Raw genomic sequence first — 27962 nt, forward strand, 5'->3', positions numbered from 1 at the left:
TTTCCACAGCTAAATTCTCAACTTCCCATTCTGTTCATGAACCGCTCAGTTAACATTGTGATCTGTGGTTGCGCACTTTGCTGTAGGTCTAAAAATATCATCTCTAACATCCTTTAGGCCATCCTGATTGCTTTGCCATTAGTAAAGATCAGTTAGTAGCACTCCTGCCTCTAAATAACAAGATTCCAGGTTATAGAATCATACAACGCAGGAGGGCATTCAACCCATCATGCCTGTGGCAGCTGTTTGCAGAACTATTCAATTTGCCCTGTCATTCCTGCTCTTTCCACATAGCCTTTAAGTAGAGATCCAGTCTAATTTATTTCTGAGTGATGTGTATAATGTTGCTCAGCCTTTATCAGCTCCCACTCCAGGGCTCAAGTACGAAAATAAAGGATGACAATTCATGCAGTAATGAGGCAGTGCTGCACTGTCAGAGGCACCTTTTTTCAGATGAGACATTAAACCAAGGCCTCACTGCCTCCTTCGCTATTCCTGTTTTTCTCGGACACTTTCGTTTAAGCCTGACACATTTGCCAATTTAGCTTTGTTTTATCATTCGTCCTCCTTTGGACTTTCCATTGCACAAGAATGATCTTCAAGGCATTCCATTTTTCTTCCACGTTGTTAATGCCCCCACCTGATGAGTCTTTGGAAAGTTAGCACTCTTCATATCCAGGACTGACTTTAAGTATTAAAAAATCTGACATATAGATAAAGAATAGGAGGGGCCAAGAATGGAGGATCAGTGCATGCCAGAGGTCACTGTGTGCAGAAACTATCTCAGGAAATGTACTGATTCCAGTGGGGGACGTAGGAATGAGATCAGGGGAGGGATGGTTTTTTGAGGTGGATTATAGAGAGAAGTGCTGGAGGAGGATGGAGTGGTCAATGGTGTCTGAGGGCACTGAGGCATAGCACATTGTGATTGCAGTTGCACAGAATATTGTCCATCACTTAGGCCAGACAGTTTTGGTGCTGGAGCTGGGAAGAAATCCAGACTAGACAGACCTCAAACAGACAATGGTAAGAAGAGAATTAAGTGGCACTGTGTTAGTGGATGATAGCTAGGAAGTGTAATTTGGGCAGTGCTGCAAGAGGACAGATGGTTTTAAGGCAAGCTTTTTAAGGAGTAGTTACAGAGAAGTTCTGTAACTGGAGTGAGAGAAAATATGCTTGAAGAAAGAGCAAAGCTGAAATTGATGATTATTTGTGACAATGAGCCATAGCACTTAAATCAGGAAACGGGAGGGAATCTAGGGAGTGGGTGGTAGGTCTGAGGGGGAAATTGTCCCTGAGAATGTCTGAGGAGCCCATCAATGTCTAAGGAGGACAAATAATGTGGGATGAGTCTGAGGCATCCAAGTTGGATGGCTTCCACTAGGTGGTAAAGTTGTTGAGTCCCTCAAGTTGGATTTTGAGAAGAGTAGTCTTTACTCAGCTGGTTCAGGTTGCTAGGTGAAAAATACAATTTTAAATTTGGGTTTACGTCTATCAATTCAGATTCAAAAACGCAAATGTACAGGTTAACTATTTTTTTCAAAATGGAGAACCTTGCAGGTTCCCAGATTAGAGAGGTTTATTTGTAAATGGAACAAGTAAATCGCAGACTTGCAATTTGGGATTAAACCACAATGTGATTTCTAACTAGCAGATTCATTGGAAAGGATTTTTTAAAAATCCAATCTCCATATGTTGACGTCACTGGTAAAACCAACATTTATTGTCCATTTCTAGTTGCCCTGCAAAGGCTACGTAGGATATACAGCACAGAAACAAAAAGTAATTCATTCCAACCAGTTCATGCTGGAAAGGTGGTGCTCAGGCACTGCCTTGAACCACTGCAGTCCTTCTGGTAAATGCTGTTTAGCAGGGAGTTCTAGGACTTTGGCCAAGTGATGATAAGGAAACTGGAATATTATTCCAAATTTTGATGGTCTGTGTTGTGATTGGGAGTTTGGTGGTGATGCTCTTCCCATGCATATAGATACTTGCTCTCTCATACTGTGGCAAACTGAGAAGTGTATACGGTAAATAGGCATTCTTGGTCATTTCTATACAGAATGTATGTTGTATGTTAGAGTAAAATAATCCTTAAAAGCTCCCTTACAAGAACTGATGAAAACCACCTCATATACATGTGATCAGAGATTAAATTAAAACTTTAGTTTATGAAATTTAACCTCTGCAGCAATAATGCAAATATGCAATACAGTAATCTAATGCTATGGCAGTATTGGATTCCATGATCATAACAATGGTATAGCTACTTTAATGAAAAGCTTAAAGAATTGACATTTATTGACCTACAATATCATTCATTTTCAGATGATCTGCGAAGTAAAAAGTTCCTTACTGCTCAGACACTTGGCAAAGTAAGTATTCAAAAGCAGATGCATAGTGTCGACCAAAACAGCAGTACCATGAGTGGAGATTGAGACCTGTATAAGGCCTTGGATACACCAGGGCTCAGTTTTGCAAATGCACGTGACCAGAAAGGAGCCTTGGTAGCTGGTTGAATTGTAGAATCTTGCAGCACAGTAGGAGCCCATTCGGCCCATCATATCTGTGCAGCCTCTTTTGAAAGAGCTATCCAATCAGTCCCACGACCCGTGCTTTCTCTATAGCCCTGCAACCTTTTCTTGTGATTCACCTGTTGAAAATGATGGACAGAAAACGGTAGCTGGCTCAGCTGACGTAGCTCAAGCATACCAGGCACCAGACCAGCTAAAAAACAGACTATCCGGTATAAAACCGGACAAATGGCCACCTTCTGCAGCTTGTTATCATGGAGAGTGTTAGAGCTCGGGAGCCGGTTACTATTCAAGTCTGGTATGGAGCCAGTGAGGTAAACTCATCAACGTTTCTGAGTCAGCGATGTGGTCCAGGGCTGAATCTGTGGATTTAGGTAGCAGGTGAGCAAGTTTGGTGTGCCAGGCCAGCTAGGAAAGGATGAATACTCTGCAGGCCCTTCAAAGTGGTCAGTGCAAGGCAAAGGCGATCCTGTTCAGGGCAGAGATCATTTGCATTTAGTGACCCCAAAATAAAAATATCAGACATAAAGGCTTCCAGTACCCGGCATGGGCCAGACCAGCTAAAAACTGGTCCAATGGCCACCCTACAGCCAGCATGCCTACAGTTTCCTGATCTGGATGGCTGCTGGTCAACTATCCTCATCAGCCATGAGTATTTAAAAGTATTGATACTGGCGTTTTCTACACAAGAAACAAGAAAGGCTGGGGAATAACTAATCAGGAAAGTTGGAGAATGATTCTATCCTTTGTGTGAATACAAATGGCTTCTTTAACTTTGTCATTAAAGTTTTTGGTGGGGTTGGGGTTTTAATCGCTCGCTGTAATTCAGAGCAACCTAGAAAACTCTGGTGATAAAGCATACTCTTAACGAATGAACTCATTTTCATTTATATAGTGCTATTCACGACCTCCGGTCATCCCAGAGGTGATGGAAATCCTTTTGAAACAGTCATCGTGTAACATGGGGAATGTTTACTCCATTCTTATTCCTGCATTTATAGGCATTGAGCTGAAGTTACAAAGGATGATCAGGAGAATAGCTGGGAAAAAATCACTCCCATTGATTCTGGGCACCTTACCCCTTTCTGCAGATTTTGATTGCACAAGTTGTAAAGTCTGTAGAATCTCAGACACCTTCCTAAGGCACCGCATGGAAGTTGTAAAATGGCAATCTTTCCTGAAATGTAGCTCTTCGTTTTAAAGTGCTCTTCTTTAGCTTCATTTTTCTTCCCAAACCCTTGATCTTGATTTTCTTTTGTCTTGAATCCTGGTTTAGTTTTTCCTCTTTAAAATTTGTTCAAAGCTTCAACTTCCTTTAACTATGGATCCTTTACTTCTTTGTCACTTTTTATGCTTGCTGCAGAATTCTTGCTGCAGAATTTTTGTATGTACCACTTCAGAGCAGACAGAGAAGGCCCAAGGCAAATAAGTTTGGTGGCAGTAATGGAGGAAATGCTGGTTAACAGCTGGTTGAGTTTAAGAACCTGTGTCATGTAATGGTGATCTGGTGGCCCACAAAGTTATTCTGATTTAATGCTGAGGTTCTAAAATGCACTATTAAAGGTCAATCACTGCTTGAGATTTTGTTACGCCAGGTCCAATAGTATTCAGCACTATTCTTGGCTGAGGTGCTGTCTTTCAGATGACCATTAAGGCTGCCTGTTGAGGTAGATGTTAAGGATCCCATGGCATTCTTTGTCCTTGTGGCAACTCTAACATTTATCCCTCATTCAACATCTCTAAAACAGATTAACGGGTCAGTTATTTCATAGCTGTTTGAGACCTTGCTGTGTACAAATTGATTGCCACTTTTCCTACATTACAACAGTTATTGCCCTTCAAAAATAAGTAAGTGGCTGTAAAGCCCTTTGAGGTATTCTGAGGTCACGGACGGTGCTATATAAAAACAATTTTTTTTCTTGTTTTCTCTTTATTTCTCTCTTTCAATCTTGCCCCACTTGCCCACCTGCCCTCCATATTGTACATCTTCCCTCCATCTTGCCATCTTATGTCCTGAAGCTGATGGGGTTGTCCTTATTGATACAGAATCAAGATGGGGAGTTGGATTGCTGCTTCATGAATATTAGCACATATGACACTTTCCAACTTCTGGAAATGAATATTCAGTATCAAATGTGAGAAAAGGTGCCAATGTTAATTACAACTTTTTTTCTGCCATTCTCTCTCGTTAAAGAGTTCCCCACGAAGAGTCAGCATTGCAGTAATCCCAAGAAGCACAGCAGGAACACCATTTGACTTGGTAAGAAATCTACAGCATACGAGTGTCTGCACGTCATTAATCTAATTCGGTGTTGGGTGGAGCAGCAGCTTCACAATTGGGAACCGTTCAGGATTCTTGAAGATTGTTAAAATTTCTGCAAGCCTACTTTTAATTTGTCATAGCACAATAGACTTGTGCAAATAAAAAACATAGGCTGTACCAGTGAATAAAATATGCACAACAGCAATATTTGGTAGCTGGAGGGCAGAAATGATTTGGATGTTGCAAACCGCACAATTAATTTATTAGAGAGCTGAGATTTACTGATTTGAAATTGCTCCCATATGTGAGAGTTATTTTTAAATATATCTTCTTTGCAATGGGGTTAAGGTAGTTTTGTTTGAGTTGGCAGCTGGAAAACCTTAAAATACTTGGTGTGATGCTATCTCAGAAGGATTAAGCACTTCATGTGACACAGCCAATGCAAAACTAGGTGGCAACATTCAGTTGATTACATACCAGCTTGCTTTGTAATATAACATGAGGCCACCATGACTTAGGCATACAGTGGGTTTGGGAACATGGTCTGTCTCTCTTCTCTTCACCTCCGTCGTACCTCATTCTTTCCCTCCTCCCTACTGCTCTCACTGAATGTAAAGAAGCTTATAGTTGGGTGTTCACTACCTGCTGTGAGCATCCTTCATGTGTGACCTAGAACGAGGAATGTTGGCAGGCCATAGGGCTGCTATGAGCAAATAAAAAGGACAGGGGGAGACCAACAAGTACATCCAGACCTGCATCATTGCTCTCCCTCAACCCCCACATCCGCAGTAACACAAACGCTTTGGAGATTCAAAAAATATCTTCGGCCAATACAGGGAAAACTGTCTTGAAGTTCCTCTCCAACCCTGGAAGGTCATCAAGTTCCAGGAGATGCAAGTAATTGATAATAATTATAGCAGCCCCTTGGTTACCTTCCACCATTTGATATGACCTGAACTTGCAAGAATTTGTCCAACTCCCTATTAAAGGGTTGCAATAATCACATACTTGCCTTGCATTTTGATAATCTATTCCAGATGTTGACTCAGTTGAAGGATTTTCTTTTGCAACATACAGCACTATCATTGCTTTTTCTTAGAAGTCCTCTTAAACGTCTAAACACTTATATTTAGAGATGGGGCTGAGGGGAATCTACATTGTTCATCCCTTGACCCAAACTGCCATTTTAAATCTATTTTGAACCTATTTCTATCACTGTTTACTATGTACAATAATGGATATGTTACTGGATTAGTAACCTAGAGGTTAAGATGATTAATCTAGAGAATGTGAATTTAAATTTGCTTGAGAATTTGAATTTATGGTTAAATAAATGAATCTGGAAAATAAAAAACTTGTCAGTAAAGTGAACATGATGCTGTTGAATTGTTGGAAAAACCCAATTGATTCATTCATACTCTTCCGCGAAGGAAACCTGCCATCCATACCTGGTTGACCCTGTACTCCAGTCCCAAGGTTGACTGTTAACTGCACTTTCAAGCCACACAGTGTATCAAACCTTCGTAATGGCAATTACAGATGGGCAATGAAATGCTGACCTTGCCATATCCTGAGAATTATTTTTTTTAAACTTACACTAATAGGTCTGTTTGCTTAAATATTGAATGAAATTTTCAGGGGAACTATAAAGTGAGTTGGGGGTTGTGACAATTTCAAAGAATATTAACTACCCCTTGAGAAACAAATCACTGTTTTGTTTATAAATTTATTGTAATTGGAGGGTGATTGGGAGATGGGAGAGGACATCCTGCTGGAGAAGTCCATGGTTTCTACTCAGTAACTACCTGGTTCAACAACCTAAATTGGAGATTCTGCTTTTGGCAAGACATTGGGTTTAAATTGGTGGGGGGGGGAGGGGTGTACAGGAGTGACGGTGACTTTGATACATGATGAAGCAGTAGACCCTCCCCTCCCGAGCACTCCAATGCCCCCCACCCCTGGCAACAATTTGAGCAGTTCTTTAACTTCTGAAGTGTATTAAATTCTGAAGTTGAAAAAACTACATTTGATTTACAATTTAGTCAAAGCTGAATGAGATTGATGAAGGAAGAAGAAAGTCTGAAGGAGATCAGGACAAGTTGCGGAACAAGCTTGCGAGAAAGATGAGCAGTTGGTAGGTTATCGATTTTGTACACGTATACTGCTTTTGGGCATGGTGGTGCTGCAGTCATTGTGCTGATAATGGCAGCAGCACAGAATCGTAAAATCATGCAGCTCAGGAGGTCATTCGGCCCATCGTGTCTGTGCTGGTTCTTTGAGTTACCAATTAGTCCCACTCTTTACCCGTTGCCCTGTAGATTTCCCCTTTTCAAGTAGCTATCCAATTCTCTTTTGAAAGTTACAAAACAACCTGCTTCCAGCATCCTTTCAGGCAGTGCATTCCAGATCATCACTCACACGAATAACTGTGATATCCTTTCAAGTAGTATTACCCTTCCAAAAGTGAAAATGGTTCTTAAGTAAGAGCTCTTAAGTCGTCAGTTTGGTACCTGTTATTTGCTATGCTCAGACTGCCCAACCATTTTGCCCAAGTTAAATGGAGTGTTATTAATTTTATTACTTAAATTACTTAGTTTAACTTAATACTGACTGGATAATTGAGAATGTGGAACTTCTAAAACATGGGGTAGCTGAGTTGAATAACAAAAATGCATTTAAAGGGAGGCTAGATAAGTTCACAAGTGACAAAGGAATAGAAGGATGTGCTGATGAGGTTCATGTGGCTCATAAACAACAGCACAGGCTCATTGGGCCAAATGGCCTGTTTTTATTTTGTAACTTCAGTGTGATTCTAATTTAAGGCTATCAGAATGGGAAAATGGCTTTTGTTGTTCTTCTATGACCGCTTGTAACGTCCCTTATTCAATCTGAACCTCCCCCTGACCAACTCAACACAAAATGTCAACTGAATTGACAATGATGTTAGGAGGGTAGCCTGTTCATCTTCCTGAGCTAGACTTGGCATTGTGAGAGAAAATAGAGGGAGTAGCTACTTAGTATAGTCATGTATGCTAATAGGTCATGCACTCTGTTGTTTCATGTCTGATTTCTAACTTGTGCTGAGCACTCAATTTAAAATTAGCTGATGAATAGGAAAAGTAAGAGCCACAATTTGCATGCTGCTTTGGCCATTTATTCAATTATTCCATATATGGCCACATCAAAGACACGTATGGGTTGGAATCAATTCTCCCTGTAAGCTGTGCAGGAATGTGGCTGCGCAGCATCAAGATGCAGGAGACAAACAAACAGGGCACAAGTAGCACTCCCATTAAGATGCACACATGCCTGGCTGTGCTATCTTAAAGGTATGACACAAATAAGTCAAGTGAAGAGAACACTGGGTGGAATAGCTTGTTTTTACTTGTGGAATATATTTTACCTTCTCTGGGTAGGAAACTGACTTCCATGGAATGACAAATCAGGCAGGGTCCACATCATGCAGTCAATCCCCGATAGCAAGTTTACTGCCCAGCAGAATAAGTCTAAAATCTATTCCACAGTGAAATGGCCTTGGGTACATACCAAAGTGATAAATTGCCATACCCAAGAGGCTTACCTTAACCTCTATTTGAAGTCCGTCTGCAACAATCTCCAGCTACATAAAAACTTCAGAGGTGCTTATGGCAGCTTTGTGCAAAGTTAGTTCCATTTACTTTGTATTTCAGAAGCTTCACTACTCTGACCATTGTACGGCAGATTGGACGTAAAGAAAATTTCATGCCATTATTCTAAAACTAAACTGGTTTTTTTTTAAAAACTGTCAGCTTTTGAAGTTTGATGTAAAACATCACCTTCTACAGTAGTATTTAAATTGCTTATTTAAACTGTGGCAATTTTTTGATATTCATTAAATTATTTAAACTTGATTTAGGAAACTTGTAGGGCAAAAAGAAAACAATCCTTCCTCATCCCGGCCAGCACTGCATCGATTTATCAGCACCTGTACCTGGGGTGACAAGGACAATCGGATAGTGAATAAGAAGTGAGTCAAATAATTCTCAATGCAAGTATCTGTCCATGTAAAATGTTTTTTTCCTTTATTCTTTCATGGGATGTGGGCATCACTGGCAAGATCAGCATTTGTTGCCCATCCATATTTGCCCTTGTACTGAAGGGTTTTCTAGGCCATTGCATAGGGCAGTTAAAGGTCAACCACATTGCTGTGGATCTGGAGTCACATGTAGGCCAGACCAGGTAAGGGCGGCAGATTTCCTTCCCTAAAGGACATTAGTGAACCAGATGTTTTTTTACAACAAGAAATGATAGTTTCATGGTCACTATCCTGAGACTAACTTTATATTCCAAATGTATTAATTGAATTTAAATTCTACCAGTTGTGATGGTGAGATTTGAACCCATGTTCCCAGAGCATTGGCCTGGATTATTAGTCCAGTGTCATTACTACTACACCACCATCTCCCCAGACAGTGCAGGAAGAACTTCCTTTATTAAAGCAGCATATGGGTTAGAATTTCCTCCAGTTGAACACTGGAAAGAAACACAGAAAAATAGAAGCTGGAGTAGGTCGTTTGGTTCATTGAGCCTGCTCCACCATTCAATATGGTCATGGCTGATTACTCTCTCAATGCCATACTCCCGCTCTCTCCCCATACCCCTTGATGCCTTTAGAGTCTAGAAATCTATTTATTTCCTCCTTAAATATATTCAGTGACTTGGCTTCCACAGGTTCACCACCCCAAGTGAAGAAGTTTCTCCTCATCTCTCCTAAATAGCCTACCCATATCCTGAGATTGTGACCCCTTGTTCTAGACCCCCCAGCCAGAGGAAACATCATCCCTGCATCCAGTCTGTCCAGCCTTGTCAGAATTTCATACATTTCAATGAGATCCCCTCTCATTCTTCTCAACTCCATGTAATGCAGGCCTAGTCATCCCAATCTCTCCTCATTTATGACAATCCTGCCATCCCAGGAATCAGTCTGGCGAACCTTTGCTGCACTCCCTCTATGGCAAGTAAGTAAGGAGACCAAAACTCTACTCTAGCACACAATACTCTAGGCATGGTTTCACCAAGGCCCTGTATAGCTGCAGTAAGACATCCTTGCTCCTGTACTCCAGTCCTCTTGCAATGAAGGCCAGCATACCATTTGTGTTCTTAACTGCTTGCTGCATGCTTGCTTTCAGTGATTGGTGTACCAAGGGCACCCCTTTGTACACCAACATTTCCCAATCTTATCACCATTTAAATAATACTCTGCCATTCTGTTTTTCCTACCAAAGTGGATAAGTTCACACTTATCCACGTATTACTGCATCTGCCATGTATTTGCCCATTCACTCAACTTGTCTAAATCGCCTTGAAGCCTCTTAACATCCTCCTCACCATTCACATTCCTACATAGTTTTGTGTCATCAGCAAAATTAGAAATATTACATTTGGTTCCCTTTCAAATTCATTGATACATATATTGTGAATAGCTGGGGCCCAAGCACTGATCCCTGCAGTATCCCACTAGTCATTGCCTGCTATTCCAAAAAAGGCCTATTTATTCCTGCTCTGTTTTCTGTCTGCTTACCAATTCTCAATCCATGCCAATATATTACCCCCAATCCCATGTGCTTTAATTTTGCACATTAACCTCTTATGTGGGACTTTATCAAAAGCTTTCTGAAAATCCAAATACACCACGTCCACTGATTCTCCCTTATCTATTCTGACAGTTACATCCTCATTATTGTTTCTCCCTTGTGTGTCAGTCATGGTTCCATTGCAGCATTCTCACCTCTGAGTTAGAACGTTGTGTGTTCATATTCCCACTCCTCAGATTTGAGCATGCAATCCAGGCTCTCTCACCAGTGCAGTACTAAGGAAGTGCTGCACTGTCAGGAGGTGCAGTCTTTTTGAATGAGACTATAAGCTGTGAGGCCCTGTCTGTGCTCTCAGGTGGACATTCCAAGGCCACTATTTCAAAGAAGGGCAGGGGAGTTCTCCCCTGTTGCAAGATTATCTAGTCATTAACATATTTCTGCTTGTTGGACCTTGCTGTACGCATATTGGGTGCTGCGATCCCATTACAATTTGGCTACGCTTCAAATATACTTAATTGGCTATAAAGTGCTTTGAGATGTTCTGAGCTTGTGAATGGAGCTATATAAATGCCCCCTATCCAAATGCTCCACTGCATCTAATACCAAATTGTTACCCTCGCCCACAAAAAACCCTTCACAGCTTTGTCTCTTATTAACTCTGTAATCCGCTGTAGCCCATTATGTTCTAAAGCTATAAGTCAGCTTTGATTGGGAGGTCCCTGACTGCTGTGCCCCTCTCCCTACCCCCAGTCTGCCATCACAAAACTGATGTTGGTGCCTTCGCTTGTATCAGCCTTGCTCTCTGGAGCCCCTCTATCTTTCCACCCATTGTTAAGCTGCTATATAAATACAAGTTATTGTTTGTTTTCTATTTTAGAAGCCTTCTCAAAATCTATCACTAAATCGAGCTTCCAGTTGCCTTTCTGAACTGTCTCTCTCAAAAACTCCATTTCCTTTCTTTTCCTGAAGTGGTTAGGTTTGCTTTTCTGTATTAAAGGTGATCTACAAAGGCAGACTACCCTCTAAACTGATCGGGGAAATAGTTGTATATTAAATCAAATGAATCTTAGTTTGCAGTTAAACCTCTATCAAACACCAAATGACTTTGAATGTGTCAGATAAGTTGTCAACAGTGTGCTGTTTACTGTGAGTAAGGAATCTGAAAAACTAAAACTAAGTGATCGGCATCTGCTCTGTCCACATTGTTGCCACCCAGTAGGACTGCTCCAGGATTGGAATCACAAGAGGGGGAAGCAAAAGAAGAGGCAACAGAAGAAGCTAACCTAACCGAAGCAGAAAATAACCATCCAAATGCTGAACCATGTGTAATGTAAGTATATTGTTAACCATGCTGATATGTGTGACTTATGATAGTTCAGCTAACACGTTTTGGTAAAAGGCAAATGTCTTCTATTTGCTCCAGTGGAATCTATTTTAATGTAAGGTGATCATAACTAGTGGCTATGTAATAATTGGACTAAGTATGTAAGTGTGAAGAACAAACTGATATTTGGAGTCAGTTTTTGCCACCCCAACACACAGCAAACCCGCGTTGGGTGGCCACAGCTGAAAGCAGGGATCCATTTTGTTTGATGCGGGAAACGTGGTAGGTCACTGTCCGACACGCATGCAAAGTGATGTCAGGTTCACCATTTCTGTTGAAGAGTCATACGGACTCGAAACGTTAACTGTGTTCCTCTCCGCAGATGCTGTCAGACCTGCTGAGTTTTTCCAGGTATTTTTACTTTTGTTTTGGCTTTCCAGTATCCGCAGTTTTTTGCTTTTATCACCATTTTAAAAGCCTGCCTGAAATGCGATTTTCACATCCAACGGTATTTTCATCAAGGCGTGTTGCTTTCAGAAGAGTATGAGAACCACATCAGGTTGCTTGGTTTGTAAACACAGCCAGAGGCTTTTCATCAGTGTGGGAACGTTCTCTACCTGTTTCAAGTAAGCATTTTTTGCCAATATTTCAATTGAGAAAGAGCTGGGAGAGCTCCTGAAGCTGCAGCAGGGCAGGGTTGGAGGAAGCGAGGTCCCAGAACACTGAGGCTGACAAATCTGCCACCAACGGGGCATTTGCAGAGCCTCCAACAATCTTCATTGAAGGACAATTCTGCCAGTGGCCATGAGTGCAGCTCCAGCACACCTGCAAGTGATTCAAGTCCAGCAACAACCTCATGTGCCATGAAGCAGGGTCACCAGGCAGAAGGAGGCAGAGCCTTTTCAGGCAGTATGGAGGAGGACCACCACCAGGCAATACCCTGAGCAGTGTGTATACAGAAATAGCTCACCAACCTGGAGATTACAGAATGTCAGTGCAGGAAGAGATTTGGTGTCTCTAGGGAGTTGACAACCCCTGTGCCCTTCCCCATGATGACTTGGTCCCAAGATCTACAGACCAATATGCCTTTCCTATTGCACTGAAGGTCATGGTGGCCCTCAATTTCTTTGCCTCCAGCTCCTTCCAAGGCTCTACTGCACCTCTCTGTGGGAGCTCCAAGTCAGCTGCTCAGTGCTGCATCCATGCTGTGACTGATGCCTTCTCCAGGGTGGCTGATTTCATAACATTCAGACTGATGTGGCCCCGCAAACTCAGAAGACAACCGGGTTCACCTTCATAGCTGACTTCCCACAGGTCCAGAGTGCCGTGGACCATATGCATGTTGCCATCGGGGCACCAATAGAGAACCTAGACCAATTGGTGAACAGAAAGGGCAACTATTCACTAAATGTGCAACTGGTCTGTGATCATCATAAGATATTCCTGTACATCTGTGCCCATTTCCCACGGAGTTGCCATGACCCATTTATAACACAGGAGTCAAGGTTGACTCATTGTTTCAACCAACTCCCCAAGCTCCTTGGATGGGTATTTGGAGATGAGGGCTACCCTCTGAGGAGGTGAACTCTATCACTCAAACAGCCTGAGACTGAGCTCCAGCACCAATACAATGGCAGCCATCTTCAAACAAACACTCATTGAAGCATAGCTCTGCTAAAGATGAAATTCAGATGCCTCGACTGCTCTGGGGTACTCTCCAATATTCACCAGCCAGTGTTTCCCAGATGGTAGTGGTATGCTGCAAAGTGCACAACTGGCGCAGCAGAGGGGTATGGTGCTCAAGGTGGAAGAGGGCAAGTAAGGCCCTGTTTTTTCAGAGAGCAGGGTGGGGTGGGGGGGATGGCTGGCCTGGAGAAGGGGGCTCAGGAGTCGAGGCTGAGCTGTGGGGTTGAGGATGAAGATGTCACAGGACAAGCCTGGAGACATGCTAAGGAGTCCCTAAGTGGTGCTGTTACTGCAAGGGACCTCCTCATTCAACAGTCGCTCAGCTGAGGGATCCCTGAAGAGATGGCGACAGAGCACGTGGCTGGCAGTGGCTGTGGACCGTGCCTTTACAGGGATGGCAAACAAGCTGCCAACATTCCCAATACAGTCAGCACACATTGAGAAGGTCTACTGGCTGCAGTCTCCAGGGGTCTCGATGAGAACTTGTTGACCTCTTTGTATATAGTAGTTAAAAGTTACTGTAAATAATATAAATAGGATGCAGAACATTGCATTAAAAACCTTGGTTTAATGTACAAATGTCTGACATTTCTTAACTTACACACCTACAGTGACTCTTTATGAATTAACTTTTTTTTAAATTAGCTCATGGGGTGTGGGCGTCACTGGCTAGGCCAGCATTTATTGCCCATCCCTAATTGCCCTTGAGATGGTGTGAGCTGCCGCCTTGAACCGCTGCAGTCCATGTGGTGTAGGTACACCCACAGTGCTGTTAGGGAAGGAATTCCAGGATTTTGACCCAATGACAGTGAAGGAACAGCGACATATTTCCAAGTCAGGATGGTGAGTGGCTAGAAGGGGAACTTCCAGGTGGTGATGTTCCCATGTGTCCGCTGCCCTTGTCCTTCTAGATGGTAGCGGTTGTGGATTTTGAAGGTGCTATCTGAGGAGTCTTGGTGAGTTCATGCAGTGCATCTTGTAGATGGTACACATTGCTGCCATTGTTCGTTGGTAGTGGAGAGTTGAATGTTTGTGGATGGGGTACCAATCAAGTGGGCTGCTTTGTCCTGGATGGTGCCAAGCTTCTTGAGTGTTCTTGGAGCTGCACTCATCCAAGCAAGTAGGGAGTATTCCATCACACTCCTGACTTGTGCCTTGTAGATGGTGGACAGGCTTTGGGGAATCAAGAGGTGAGTTACTCACCATGGATTCCTAGCCTCTGACCTGCTCCTTTAGACATGGTATTTATAAGGCTAGTCCAATTTCGTTTTTGGTCGATGGTAACCCCAGGGTGGTGTTAGTGGGGGATTCAGTGATGGTAATGCCATTTGAATGTCATGGGGCAATGGTTAAATTCACTTTTGTTAGAGATGGGCACTTGTATGGTGTGAGTGACACTTGCCACTAGTCAGCCTAAACCTGGATATTATCCAGGTCTTGCTGCATTTGGACATGGACTGATTCAGTATCTGAGGAGTCATGAATGGTGCTGAATACTGTGCAATCAACAGCGAACATCCCCACTTCTGACCTTATGATGAAAGGAACGTTATTGATGAAGCAGTTGAAGATGGTTGAGCCTAGGACCCTGAGGAGCTCCTGCAGATGATTGACCTCCAGCAACAACAACCATCTTCCTTTGTGCTAGATATGACTCCAACCAGTGGAGAGTTTTCCCCCTGATTCCCATTAACTCCAGTTTTGCTAGGGCTTCTTGATGCCACACTTGGTCAAATACTGCCTTGATGTCAAGGGCAGTCACTCTCACCTCACCTCTGGAATTCAGCTCTTTTATCCATGTTTGAACCAAGGCTGTAATGAGGTCTGGAGCCAAGTGACTCTGGTGGAACCCAAACTGATTGTCATTGAGCAGGTTATTGCTAAGCAAGTGCCACATCATAGCACTGTTGATGAACCCTTCCATCACTTTACTGATGATCAAGAGTAGACTGATGGGGTGGTAATTGGCGGGTTGGATTTGTCCTGCTTTTTGTGTACAGGACATACCTGGGCAATTTTCCACATTGCCAGGTAGATGCCAGTGTTGTAGGTGTACTGGAACAGCTTGGCTATGGGCGCAGCAAGTTCTGGAGCACGCCTTCAATGATATTGCCAGAATGTTGCCAAGGCCCGTAGCCTTTTCAGTATCCAGTGCCTTCAGCCATTTCTTGATATCACGTGGAGTGAATTGAATTGGCTGAAGACTGGCATCTGTGATGCTGGGGACCTCCAGAGGAGACAGAGATGGATCATCCACTCAGCACTTCAGGCCGAAGATTGTTGCAAATGCTTCAGCCTTACCTTTTGTGCTGATGTGCTCCCCCATCATTGAGGATGGAGATAATTGTAAGCCTCCTCCTCCAGTGAGTTGTTAATTGTTCATCACCATTCATGGCTGGATATGGCAGGACTGCAGAGCTTGATCTGATCCATTAGCTGTGGAATTGCTTGGCTGTGGTCTATTGCTTGCTGCTTACATGCAAGTAGTCCTGTGTTGTTGCTTCACCAGGTTGACACCTCATTTTTAGGTATGCCTAGTGCTGCTCTTGGCATCCCCTCCTGCAGTCTCAATTGAACTAGGGTTGATCCCCTGGCTTGGTGGTAATGGTAGAATGGGGGAATAGTGTTTGAATACAATTCTGCTGATGATGGACCACAGCGCTTCATGGTTGCTCAGTCTTGAGTTGCTTGATCTGTTTGAAAAGCTATCCCGTTTTTAGCATAGTAGTAGTGCCACACAACACGATGGAGGGTATCTGCAATTTGAAGACGGGACTTTGCCTCCACGAGTGTGCAGCGATCACTCCTACCGATACTGTCATGGACAGATGCATCTGTGGCAAGCAGGTTGATGAGGATGAGGTCAAGTATGTTTTTCCCTCTTGGTTCCCTCACCACCTGCCGCAGACCCAGTCTAGCAACTGTGCCCTTTATGACTCGGCCCACTCGGACTGTAGTGGTGCTACCGGGCTATTCTTGGTGATGGACATTGAAGTCCTCCACCCAGGGTGCATTCTGTACCCTTGCCACTCTGTTTCCTTCAAGTGGTGTTCAACGTGGAAGAGTACTGATTCATCAGCTGAGGGGGATGGTACATGGTAACCAGCAGGAGGTTTTTTTGCCCATGAGACTTCATAGGGTCCAGAGTTGATGCTGAGGACTCATCAGGACAACTCCCTCCTGACTGTATGCAACTGTGCTGTGACCTCTGCTGTGTCTGCCCTGTCGGTGGAACATTCCTTATTGACTTGTTTTCAGCGGTTTGATGCAACTTGCTAGGCCATTTCAGAGGGCATTTGATGTAGGCCAGACCAAGTAAGGACGATGGATTTCCTTCCCTAGAGGTCATTAGTGAACCAGATGGGTTTTTATGACAATCGACAATGCTTTCATGGTCATCATTAGACTTGTAATTCCAGATATTTTACTGAATTAGAATTCCACCATCTGCCATGGTGGGATTGGAACCTTGATCCCCCGAGCATTACCCTGGGTCTCTGAATTACTAGTCCAGTGATGATACCACTATGCCACCGCCTCCTCAAACTGACATGGTATCCTCCGCACTCAGACACTACTATGCAGTGTTCTCCTAGTTGCTTCAGAGGTGGAGGCAGGCTGCTCATGTTCTTGGTTATACCACCCCTACTCCAACCCCAGAAAATACCATTCTCCAGGGTCCCCCACCAGGACAACCATCGCCACAGTATCCCCGAGAATAACGGCCCTGTGCAGCAGGAAAGATGGATTCATGACCACCCACAAGTTTGTTTGATGGCATCCTGGTAATTTCCATGCCTGCTCCACAGCTCAAATGCTTCTCAGCAATGCTGTCCCACCCACCAAGTTTCAAGCATCCCCATGGCATTGTGGGCCCATCTCTCCTGAAAGGACAAGATCTGTGAAGGGTGAATCTCCTCTTTGGCATCCTTACACCGTAACAGTTGCTGCTGCATCAGCGACCTGGGCACTCCAAGGTTGAAGAGTAGCATGTACCTTGTGTCCTACAGATGCTTGATATGTTGCTTGCAGCAAGCCAAGTTGGGAGGCCAAGTAGGGAAGCCTTATTCACCTTGCTGGAACACAGCGAGTCTCTAAGCATTTCCAGCACTGGACCCAATTTAGCTGATGGTCGCCTGCAGCGCTCACCACCTCAGCTATCTCCTACCATGCCCTCTTTGTGGTGGCGGGGAGAAGCTTGTGTCCTGGTGGAAAAAGGACATTCCTCTTGGCATTCACTTCCTTGACCAAGAGGTCCAGGTCTTGGTCTGAGAACCTTGGTGCTGGCGTTTCCCTGGTGTCCTGGCTGCAGCCTGTATCAGCAATCCTGGCATAGGCGAGGGAGAGGTCCATGGGTCCGTATGTGTGCTGTCCATGTTGTCATCAATAGCTTTGTAGAATTGAATGTCAGTGAGGGGGGATGTTGTTGCACGGTCTGGCATCTCAGTGATGAGGTTGCCGTGGAGAGGCTTGGTGGCCTCAGCTTTCCTGAGCCACTGACAAGGTGGCAGGCATTTGACACAATGCAGCGAGGTCGTAAAGGGCAAGAGGTTCTTGAGGGACACACATTGTCAACCTTCTGATAGCCAGATAGTAAAGTTGGAAACCAGACACCAATCTTTTTAATACTAAATTGATTTAAAGAATTGTAATATTACAAATGTCTGCTCCTCCCAAACCAATGTCCCAGAAGTGTCTCTCTATACCTTTTTTTTTAAACCCAATAATGGTTAATTCATATAAATAAAAGCAAAATACTGCAGATGCTGGAAATCTGAAACAAAAACAGAAAATGCTGGAAAAACTCAACAGGTCTAGCAGCATCTGTGGAGGTTAATTAATTTCCAGTTAAATACTTAAGATACTTAATGCCCAATGTATTAAGCATCTTAACCTTAATAATACAATTAACATGTCCCAACCAAGGCACGTGTTAATAGTAAGGCTGTGTCGAAGCATGGGAGTGGTAAATATGTTGCCTCCTCAGGTTGCAGGCAGAGGAGAGCTAAGAGGCAGAGGATCTGAATGAGGGGTGCAGCAAATGGGATGGGCTGCTATGGCCACTTTCAGAGCACAGCTCTGAAAGCCACTGCATGCTGATTTGTTAGAGTTCAGAGGCATCAGATGGGTGCAGCAATGAGTCAAGCAGTGGTTTGAGAGTTCATTAAGGGAGTGTTTATAATGGACCAGCTCTCACAGGGCAACAATGTTTCAGCCATCAATCATGAGCAATGACAGTCAGTACTCACATGTCAAAAATCAACCTTTTGGTCAACAGTGGTCTTTATCTTCCATCTGGAAGTTTGTTGCTAGGTAAAGGGTCCATAATGGCACCGTAGACGGTCCTTTTATTGGGCACATGATTGGGATGCACACCCACCTGCCCTTCTGACAGTTTCCAGTCTCTCACGCATTTCTGCAATGGTTTGGGAGGCAGTGCCCCTGACTCCAGCCCAACCCAGATACTTGAGGATGAAGACAGTGCATGAATGTACATCAAATTAGACCTCAGGAACACGGGTCAGGAAATGGCCCAGTTCACGATTCCCACGCCAAGGATGAAAATCCAACCATCGTAAGCTGCATAGATCGAGAATTTCCTTTTCATCATACTGACAATGACGGATAGGAAAATACCCTTGTCCATCTAAACTATCCCACACAAACTGTAATGCATTGTGTATCACGATGCACACAGTCTCATCCATGGAAGCCATGTGATTTCTCAGGAGCAGCAAAACTAGTGTTTTTTAAAAAAAAAATAGTGGTGGAGTGGAAGAGGTGAAAGGCTGGAAAATTCCTCTGACCCCCTTAGGTGATCAAAACTGGTCCAGGAGATCACACTGGCCCTATTTAATGTCATAGATACCTACCATTTGTACAAGGTGCTGTCCTCCCTTACTGAAGACAGATTCAGCTGTGGCTTAAACGAATTACAGTATGATTTATCACAATCTGCACCACTGAATATAAAAATCAGTGCTAAATGCTGCTTTCCTATCTCCTAAAATAATTTCCATGTTCTTTGTCGGGGGAGAAAAATAACAATGTCCTAGTTTAAAAAGTTCAGTTTTTTTCTACATTGCTATGAGGCCATTTATTTTTCACCCAGTTCCTTCTGAACCTCAGCATGTTAGCACCTCCATAGAACTTCATGTCAAACTAGTGGTTGTGATCTTGTTGATGGTATTATCTGTGCTCCCATTGAGGAGTTGTGGGGGAATGGAGAATTTTTTAAAAACTCTGCGCAAAATTGAAAATGCGCAATCAGATCTTTCAGCATCCGTGAGGAAATGTGAATTAATATTTTGGATTTAGTCCACTCATTGGAACAGGAATTCCAATGAAATAAAATTTCAAGCCTCTTGCTTCTGTTAGACTCTGTTTTATATCAGCAAATGCGAACATATGAAATGAAGCAAGAATAGATCATACATCCCAGCGAGTCTGCTCCACTATTCAATAAGATGGTGGCTGAACATCTACATCAATCCCATTTTCTAACCCTATCCTTGAATCCCTGATTCACTTAGTGCTCAAATTCTATCTATCGCGATCTTGAATATAGACATCGACCGAACGTCTTTTTCACCATTTTAAAATTCTTCCTTCATTTGGTTTTCAGTTTGTATCTGACAGGAGGTTGTGTATGTGATTTATGTCTTGACCTTTCAATCTTTTATTCTGCCCCAGGTATAGAGGGATTTCGGCCCATCTAGCGGAATTGTGGAATGCTTTTTCCAAAAGTGACCGAGGACCCTGGCTGCCTGCTATACTTCTATTCTCACTAAGTGTTTTGGGTAGTTTTCTCATCGGCTGGTCTTTCCACACATCTGTTGATGCTGCCTCTGTGGCCACTGGGAACTCCTGGAAAGCGATACAGCAATTTCTGTGGCCTTACACAGAACTTCAACACAATGGGCAGCCCCCTGTATAACTAACCATTCCATTTCCCATACAGGCAGGCTTTGGATTGCAACTTTCAGTATCCTCTCGACTCTCCGCTGAGAATGGCGCAATAGGTTAATGCCTTGTTTTTAAACTAAAATACATTGTTTAAGATTTTAGCCTTGACAAATCACATCACATGAGGAAGCATTAAATGTTGGACAAAACACTCACTCACTTTTAGGTATTTCTGGATTGTTTCAACGTTTAGAATATCTTAAACTCCAATTTATATCAGAAAATATTTTTACCATAACTGTTCAACTCTAACATTTTGCCTGTTAAAGGTAAATTTAGACAACAGGAAACAAGTAAAATATCTTGGCTGTTCTTCACGTGAAGTTCCCATTGCTGTGAATTTTTAATGGACAAATTTGAATGTATGAAGCAGCAATATGAACATGTGCGTGTAAACTTAATAAATTTAGATGTTCATGTGGAAATCGTACTCAATAAAGTCTTCAGTTGATCGGCACCGTGTGTGTGAGCAGCTGCGTGGCCTCCAGAATTTCATGCATAGAATTAAAAAAAAGGTGGTCAGTGTTTAGAATTCGCTCCTTTGCAGCATCACTGGCTAAGCCCCTCATCATGTGGTACAAGTTAGAGTAAAAGTCGGTATTTTCAACAATTTCCTTTGACAGTTCTTCATTGGATTCCTTCATCTTGAGCTTGTGTGACCTCTCTGGTCGTAACATATAGAGAGACCAGTCCTCCTCTGCTATCATCTCGCCACTCAAATTTTCACAGGCCTGTAGTTCAACAGAAGAAAATGCAGGTACTGCTTATCTGAGCTAGGACTGTGCAGCATCAGTTTTCCCTGTGCACGTTGCATACTTCAATTCAAATGTCCATCAGGAATTTGTGCACAGATAAGTTCAAATGAAATGCTTGGTAGACATGCTTGTTTCTGTCCTCTGCCAGAGGATAAAGGCCGTCTAAAATGTCCACTTATATTTAACTGCATGAAAACCTATTGCATTTAACAAGATCCCTAATTTATTTAATGCTACCTATTTCTATTTAACCCTATGAAAAATGGGAGAGTTAAATTTCCTCCATTAATATTATGCTGACATATTGGCCCCAATTTTAACTGGGATGGTGGGTGGATGGGAACTCCACCTGCCTTCTGGGATTGGACTAAGAGGCCTGAATTTTGATGTTCCCAAAAGTTTCACCCAGCAAGAATGGTGTGGGGACAACAGGGTGGGGAGCAGATGGTGGTGTTGGTGAGATTATGATCAAGCTGAGTCCACTTACTGGCCTGAGGTTGCTCCATTCCCTGCATGCAGTTAATTTCGAAGGAAATGGCTGTGGCATAACCTCATCACTAATCATTGGCTTTGGGTTGCCAATGCCTGTGTGAATGGAGGCAAAGCCAGGGTTGGGGAGATGGGGGGTGGCGGTAAAAGATTTCAGGCAAGGAGAGGACTGAGGTAGTAGGTGGGGGTACAGGTATTTGGTGTGGGGGCTGGGTAGGAGGGCATGACAGCTATTTCTGAAATCTCATTTATATCGCACTTTTCATGACCACTGGACATCTTAAATTGCTTTACAGCAAATGAAGCACTTTTTGAAGAGTAGTAACTGTGATAATGCAGGAAACATGGCAGATAATTTGCACATGGCAAACTTCAACAAGGAGCAATGTGATAATGATCAGATAATCTTTTCTTTTTGGTGTTGATTTGAGGATAAATATTGGCTAGGATACTAGGGATAACTCCCCTGCTCATCATCGAAATATTTCCATAGGATCTCTTGCGTCTACCAGAGCTAGCAGATGAGACTTGAGTTTAATATCTCATCTGAAAGACAGCATTTTCAACAGCTCAGCACTCCCTCAGTATTGCACTGGAGCGTTGGCCTTGAGTTTTGTGTTCAAGTGTTGAAGTAGTGCTTAAACCTGGAACCTTGTGACTCAGTAGCAAAAATGCTGCATCACACTGACATGACCTGGCCCACAAGGAGTTTTCAAATCTGTTTTATAACTTGCCTTGATCTGTTCTGACCTCCTGGGTCTTCTGCTGAAGTTAGCAGATCAAGATCTGCTGATTGGATCATGCTATGATGCTGATGATGTCACCAAGTGTGAAATTTGTATGTAAAACAGGGCTATGCTTGCCTGTCGTGGAAAACTCAGCCAATTAGATGATTGGTGTAGATGTGTAGATTGAATAGTGCCTGGAGGGAACGGAGTAACCTCAGACCAGTAAGTGGATTTGGTCTGATGGTAATCCTGCCACCAACCCCCGCCCCCCCCAACCACACTCCCCCCACCATTCTTGCTGGGTGAAGCATAGGGAATGGTTAAAATTTAGGGTATTGGGGCTGAGTTGGTTAAAGAACAAATACTCTGGAATTAAAATACACCAGTGTCAAATATTCTCTTAAAACTAATTTTGGAGAATATAATGGTGGGAAAGCAACAAATGATCGTGGTCAGATTTTTAAAAAATGTACCTTTTAATGGTCCTCTGTTCTGATATCTTCTCCTTTGGCTTGGTGTCAATTTATGTCTGAATGCACTTATGCAAATCGCTTTGGAATGTTTTACTACATTAAAGGTGTTATATAAAAGCAAGTTATTTGTTGTATTTACCTGGAGCAATATTTCCTCTGGTTCAGAGTGAAAATTCCATTTACTGTGTCTAAAAGCTATCACAGAGCTCACGAGGGCCATCTGTGTGTACGTGTCCAGAGCCATCTGCTTGTTCTGTGGTACAAATCAAATTTTCACGTTGATCAAAACTGCCAGCCCAGATCTATTACTTAAAGTAACGAAGTATTGGTGGTTGTTTATTATATATTTTTTTTTTTTAAATTCATTCATGGAACATGGGCATCACTGGCTAGGCCAGTATTTATTGCCCATCCCTAATTGCTGTTGCGGTGGTGGTGAGCTGCCGCCTTGAACCGCTGCAGTCCATAGGTACACCCACAGTGCTGTTAGGGCGGGAGTTCTAGGGGGCCACATTTTGTATTATCTGTAAATATCTATAAATAGCTAGGAACTTGTATAAGTGTTCCAGGGTGCCACATTTCACAGCTGCTCTGGAGATTGAAGTGATGTATACATAGGCAGTTCAATTGGTTTCTCTCTCGATCCAGTCAGCATGGCAAACTTAAAAATAGAGCTTCTGATCTTTTACAAACTGAAAGTGTGATTATTAACAACACCTGGGAACCAAAAAACAAGGAGCCATAGCTTAATTCATCACCAAGTCAGCAAGCCCAGTGTCCTATTTGATCCGGAACTGATCTTCAAATTCCATATACTACCCACACTGGATCCACTAGCTTCCACTTCTAATGTTGCCTACGTCACAGATTTCTATAATTTTATGATTTTTTACAGAATAAACAATATCCAATTTAGTTCCAAACCTCAGCTTTTTCCCCATAACACTAAAAATTTTGCCCTTCTGCGCTTCCTACTATATCTACACTTCTGTCACTTCCAACTTGACTTCTTAGTCTGCCTCCCATATTTCACCCCAACTCCTTTTCAAATCCTACTAACCACATCCAGTCTGATACTCAGTTGCCCATCATACCAAATCCTTACCAATCTACAATGGTCCCTTATATCCACAATTTATAAGTTGAAATATCTTTATGCACAAAGAATTGCTGACCTTATGCAGTGAGCTCTGCCACTTTTATGCCCTCTCAAGAACCCTTCATTCCAAAAACTGTAGCCCCCTGTAAATTACACTCCCACCCCACCCCCACCCCGACTCTTGACCAGTGGTGAAAGCTTCCAGTCCTTCATCCAGCTGCTTCCATAAATCACTCACCCTTGATACTCCTTCCCCTTCTGCAAAGCCTTAACTGATTCTCATCACTTCCATCTTTCCATCGTGCCCTTAACCCAGCCTGTGCATGTTGAGTTACTCCTCTGAAATGCTTTGATGTTTTCTAAGGGGTTATACAAAACCAAGATTGTCTAACCGTTGATCACAGCAGGAGGCCTTTCAAACCATTGTGCCTGTGCCAGCTCTTTGAAAGAGCTATCCAATTAGTCCCATTATCTGCTCTTTCACTATAGCTTTGCAAGTTTCTCCTTTGAGTAAATATCCAAATCACTTTCAGGCAGTGTAATCTTTATCATGCTAAACATCATGACCCCATAAAATGGCCATCGTCAAAGTATTTAACTCTTTTGAGGAATATTTGTGTTCCAGTTACATTTTAATGCATGCACCAATTTTCTGAAGGTCCATTTTGTTCACAGATGAATATTCAAATTGGGGGATTCTGAAGAATTGTTGAGAGAAAATCATTAATTACCTTTTACCTACATTGAGTTTTTGCCTTTTCATTCCAATCCGAAACAGCAGAAATGGTTCAGAAAAGTAGTTGCTACTCCTACCCTGGTAACTTGTAGTTTCCAAATTTAAAGGTTTAATTTAAATTTTCCATACTTTCTATTTTCCTATTTGCGTACAATTGCTAAATAATGGTACAAAAGTGTTGAATTGGTTCAGATCCTCCTTAAGAACCTTCAATATGAAAAGATATGTCCCTTGTAAAGAGTGCTTTGCTCTCCCTTTCTGGAGAATGCAAGTTTTATTTTCAGTTAGTAGTAGGGTGCAAAGTTCTGGAAACATTCAGTGTTCCCAAGTCCCTCCATGACATTAAGGAGTGATGTGGTGTGTTCCAAAGTAACGTGGAAACTGTTCTATGATTAGCTTCATCCTATTGTGTGGAGCATCCTTTTTATGAATGCTTTTGTTTAAAATAGAGGAGCCTGGCTATCTTTAAGCCAAGTGGTAATTCAATTCACTGTTTTCTCTCTCATTTGACTTTAATTCGGGTTGATTTTTCCCAATCTAATTCGGCATTTATATAGTTTATAATGTTTGGGTTTTACTCTCAGACACCTGCTCCTACCGTGTTATGTCTTGTGGATCCCAAAAGTTTGAAATAGTCAAACTTTTAAATTCAAATACTGGAGCTTCATCGAATGTATTTCTCAGATCACATCATGTGCTGTGGACTGATGCGTTGTTAGTCTGATACAGACTTTTGTGCAATAGTGAGTGATGTTGCACTATGGATTTTTATGCATACGTACACATGAACATAGTTCTTAAATCATATTGGAACAATATAACAATTTAGCACTAAAATAATAGCAAAATACTGCGGATGCTGGGAATCTGAAATAAAAACACAAAATGCTGGAAAAGCCCAGCAGGTCTGGCAGCATCTGTTTCTCTCTCCACAGATGCTGCCCGACCTGCTGAGTTTTTCCAGCATTTTCTGTTTTTACAACCCTTCCAATGCTGCTTTTGCAGTTTTGAGAGCAGCAGCGGCTCCAGAATCTATTTCCTATCTTTGGAACATAAGCAGCATTTAGTAGTACCTGTAGCAATGACACCCTCCTGGCCATGTACAAGTTGGTAGCTTAACGCCCTGCAGAATACAAACTGGCTGGCTGGGGCATTTGAGACTGCTGTAATTGTGGGGTTCAAATGCTTCTTAGTCCTTGGGATGCAGTTTTGGGGATTCTAATGTGGTACTCACTGTATAGGTCTGATTTGTTCAATTCATGGAATTCTATTTTGCATATCCATTAATAAATTACCCATTTTAGCAGGGATTGCATTTTGCATTTGGCCAACAATGATGTGAAACTTGGAATGCAGTACCTCCCTCCAGCTCTGGGGAATTATGGATTTTGAAAACTTTGCCCTTGTGATTTTCAAAGTAGATGCTGAGTGCGTTTCGGTGTATATTAATTACTTGAGTTCAAATCACAATTATATTACCTAACTCACCACAAAAACTGAGACACTTTTTTAAAAAACAGCTTCTCACCTTTGCATTTATCCTAACGTATTTCTCTGATTCAGCTCCGGGGAAAATGTTCAATCCTGCATTTATCATTGAAATGATTAGCGTGGAAGCTGTCATCCACTTTCCTCTTAAATTAGAGAGATTATCCTGCACGGGAACGGGGCACAGTTGGCACAGGTCCTGTGGATTTATGATAACATGCTAAAATGAAACAGTAACACGGCACAGTCATTAATGTAACTTGTGTGTACACAAATCCTGGGCTTTTCTGCATGATATTCTCACGACAACAGAAAACTGACTGAATGAGATCTATCTACAACTTCACCAGCTAACCACAGACATAATGAATTGTTTTTGAAGACCTGTTTTTAAAAAAAAAAATGCAAGAAAGACACTGATCAAAAATGGCTGCCACGAGTCACCTGATGTCTGGTACTATAAAGTTGACTACTTTTCTGGAAAGTTCCTACATGAATTGCACTGCAGACCTGTTGCATGGAAGTTCACACTTGGGGCAGTGTTGAGATCCACTTCAAACAGGGACTCTCTTGAAAGGAAGGCATTAAAAATGCAAAGTGCTGGTCTTTGATTAGCTGTGGTTCTATCAAGGCAATGATGTGTATCTGGCTGGTAAGCAGTTTCTAGGCATTCAAAACCCCCTGTAGAGGACAAAATCACCTCATCTCCTCTTGATTTTTATTTTGAAATGTGTCAAAAGTTTTGGGGATGAAAAGATCAAAAAATTGGATCGCTTGATATGCAACAATGATTGGAAAGCATACTAATCGAATTCTTCCTGGGAATATACAGACAGGAGTTTTAAAAACTAGTTCTGCCAAGCAGAATCAGGAGGAAAAAGAAACATGACAGTCATCTGTAAACGTTGCTGGAAGAATAGTGAAAAGATCTTGCTCTTTCTCAAGCTAAAAGTGTCTTCAACAAAGTGCAGACCTGAACCAAGTCAACTCCAGAATTCTACAGGAAGCCAACTAACTTAAAACGGCCACAGAGTTTGACAATCTATGCCTCAAAGACAAGCAAAGGACTTAATCATATATTCCTCTAATCTTTTATTGGACTCAGCTTTCGTACTTCTGATATCTGTGTATGTCATTATGTTATTATTATTTTTCTCTGATTTAGTGACTAATAAACTTACTCTTTTTTGACTCAAGAAAACCTAGTTTGATTGATTCCTTGTTAACAAATAAATACATTTGGATTGAGAAGACATTTATGGGGAAAATAAATTTAAAAACCATTGTGGCAACCAGCCAAGGAGCTGAATAGAAGCTCACTCTGCCTCACCCGGTTGTAACAAAACTTGCCAAATATGAAATCAACCAAGCAGGGTGGTAGGTTTTTTTTTTATTCATTCATTCACGGGATGTGGACTTCGCTGGCTGGGCCAGCATTTATTGCCCATCCCCAATTGCCCTTGAGAAGGTGGTGGTGAGTTGCCGCCTTGAACCACTGCAGTCCATGTCGTGTTGGTACGCCACAGTGCTGTTAGGAAGGGAGTTCAAGGATTTTGACCCAGTGACAGTGAAGGAACTGTGATATATTTTCAAGTCAGGATGGTGAGTGACTTGGAGGGGAACTTCCAGGTGGTGCCATTCCCATCTATCTGGTGCCCTTGTCCTTCTAGATGGTAGCGGTCGTGGGTTTGGAAGGTGCTGTTGAAGGAACCTTGATGAATTCCTGCAGTGCATTTTGTAGATGGTACATACTGCTGCTACTGTGCGTCGATGGTGGAGGGAGTGAATGTTTGTGGATGTGGTGCCAATCAAACGGGTTGCTTTGTCCTGGATGGTGTCAAACTGCTT

At 42.5% G+C, this 27962-nt stretch overlaps 2 protein-coding genes across 2 annotated transcripts in view; one reads left to right on the plus strand and one right to left on the minus strand.

The window, feature by feature from the left end:
* Positions 1 to 20803, plus strand: part of lrmp (lymphoid-restricted membrane protein) — a 156995-nt gene extending 136192 nt beyond the window's left edge. Inside the window, exons 33-38 of the mRNA XM_078554635.1 lie at positions 2329 to 2375; positions 4729 to 4794; positions 6840 to 6931; positions 8693 to 8803; positions 11587 to 11700; positions 20074 to 20803. Coding sequence (XP_078410761.1) covers positions 2329 to 2375; positions 4729 to 4794; positions 6840 to 6931; positions 8693 to 8803; positions 11587 to 11700; positions 20074 to 20317 — 674 coding nt within the window. The 3' untranslated portion in view covers positions 20318 to 20803. The remainder of the gene's footprint in view (positions 1 to 2328; positions 2376 to 4728; positions 4795 to 6839; positions 6932 to 8692; positions 8804 to 11586; positions 11701 to 20073) is intronic.
* Positions 20790 to 27962, minus strand: part of dnai7 (dynein axonemal intermediate chain 7) — a 113192-nt gene continuing 106019 nt past the window's right edge. The window contains exons 10-12 of the mRNA XM_078554636.1: positions 26155 to 26313; positions 22931 to 23044; positions 20790 to 21077 (exon numbers count right to left, since the gene is read on the minus strand). Of these exons, the coding sequence (XP_078410762.1) occupies positions 20790 to 21077; positions 22931 to 23044; positions 26155 to 26313 (561 nt within the window). The remainder of the gene's footprint in view (positions 21078 to 22930; positions 23045 to 26154; positions 26314 to 27962) is intronic.

The sequence above is a fragment of the Cetorhinus maximus genome, chromosome 12, assembly GCF_964194155.1.
Source record: "Cetorhinus maximus chromosome 12, sCetMax3.hap1.1, whole genome shotgun sequence".
NCBI lineage: Eukaryota > Metazoa > Chordata > Chondrichthyes > Lamniformes > Cetorhinidae > Cetorhinus > Cetorhinus maximus.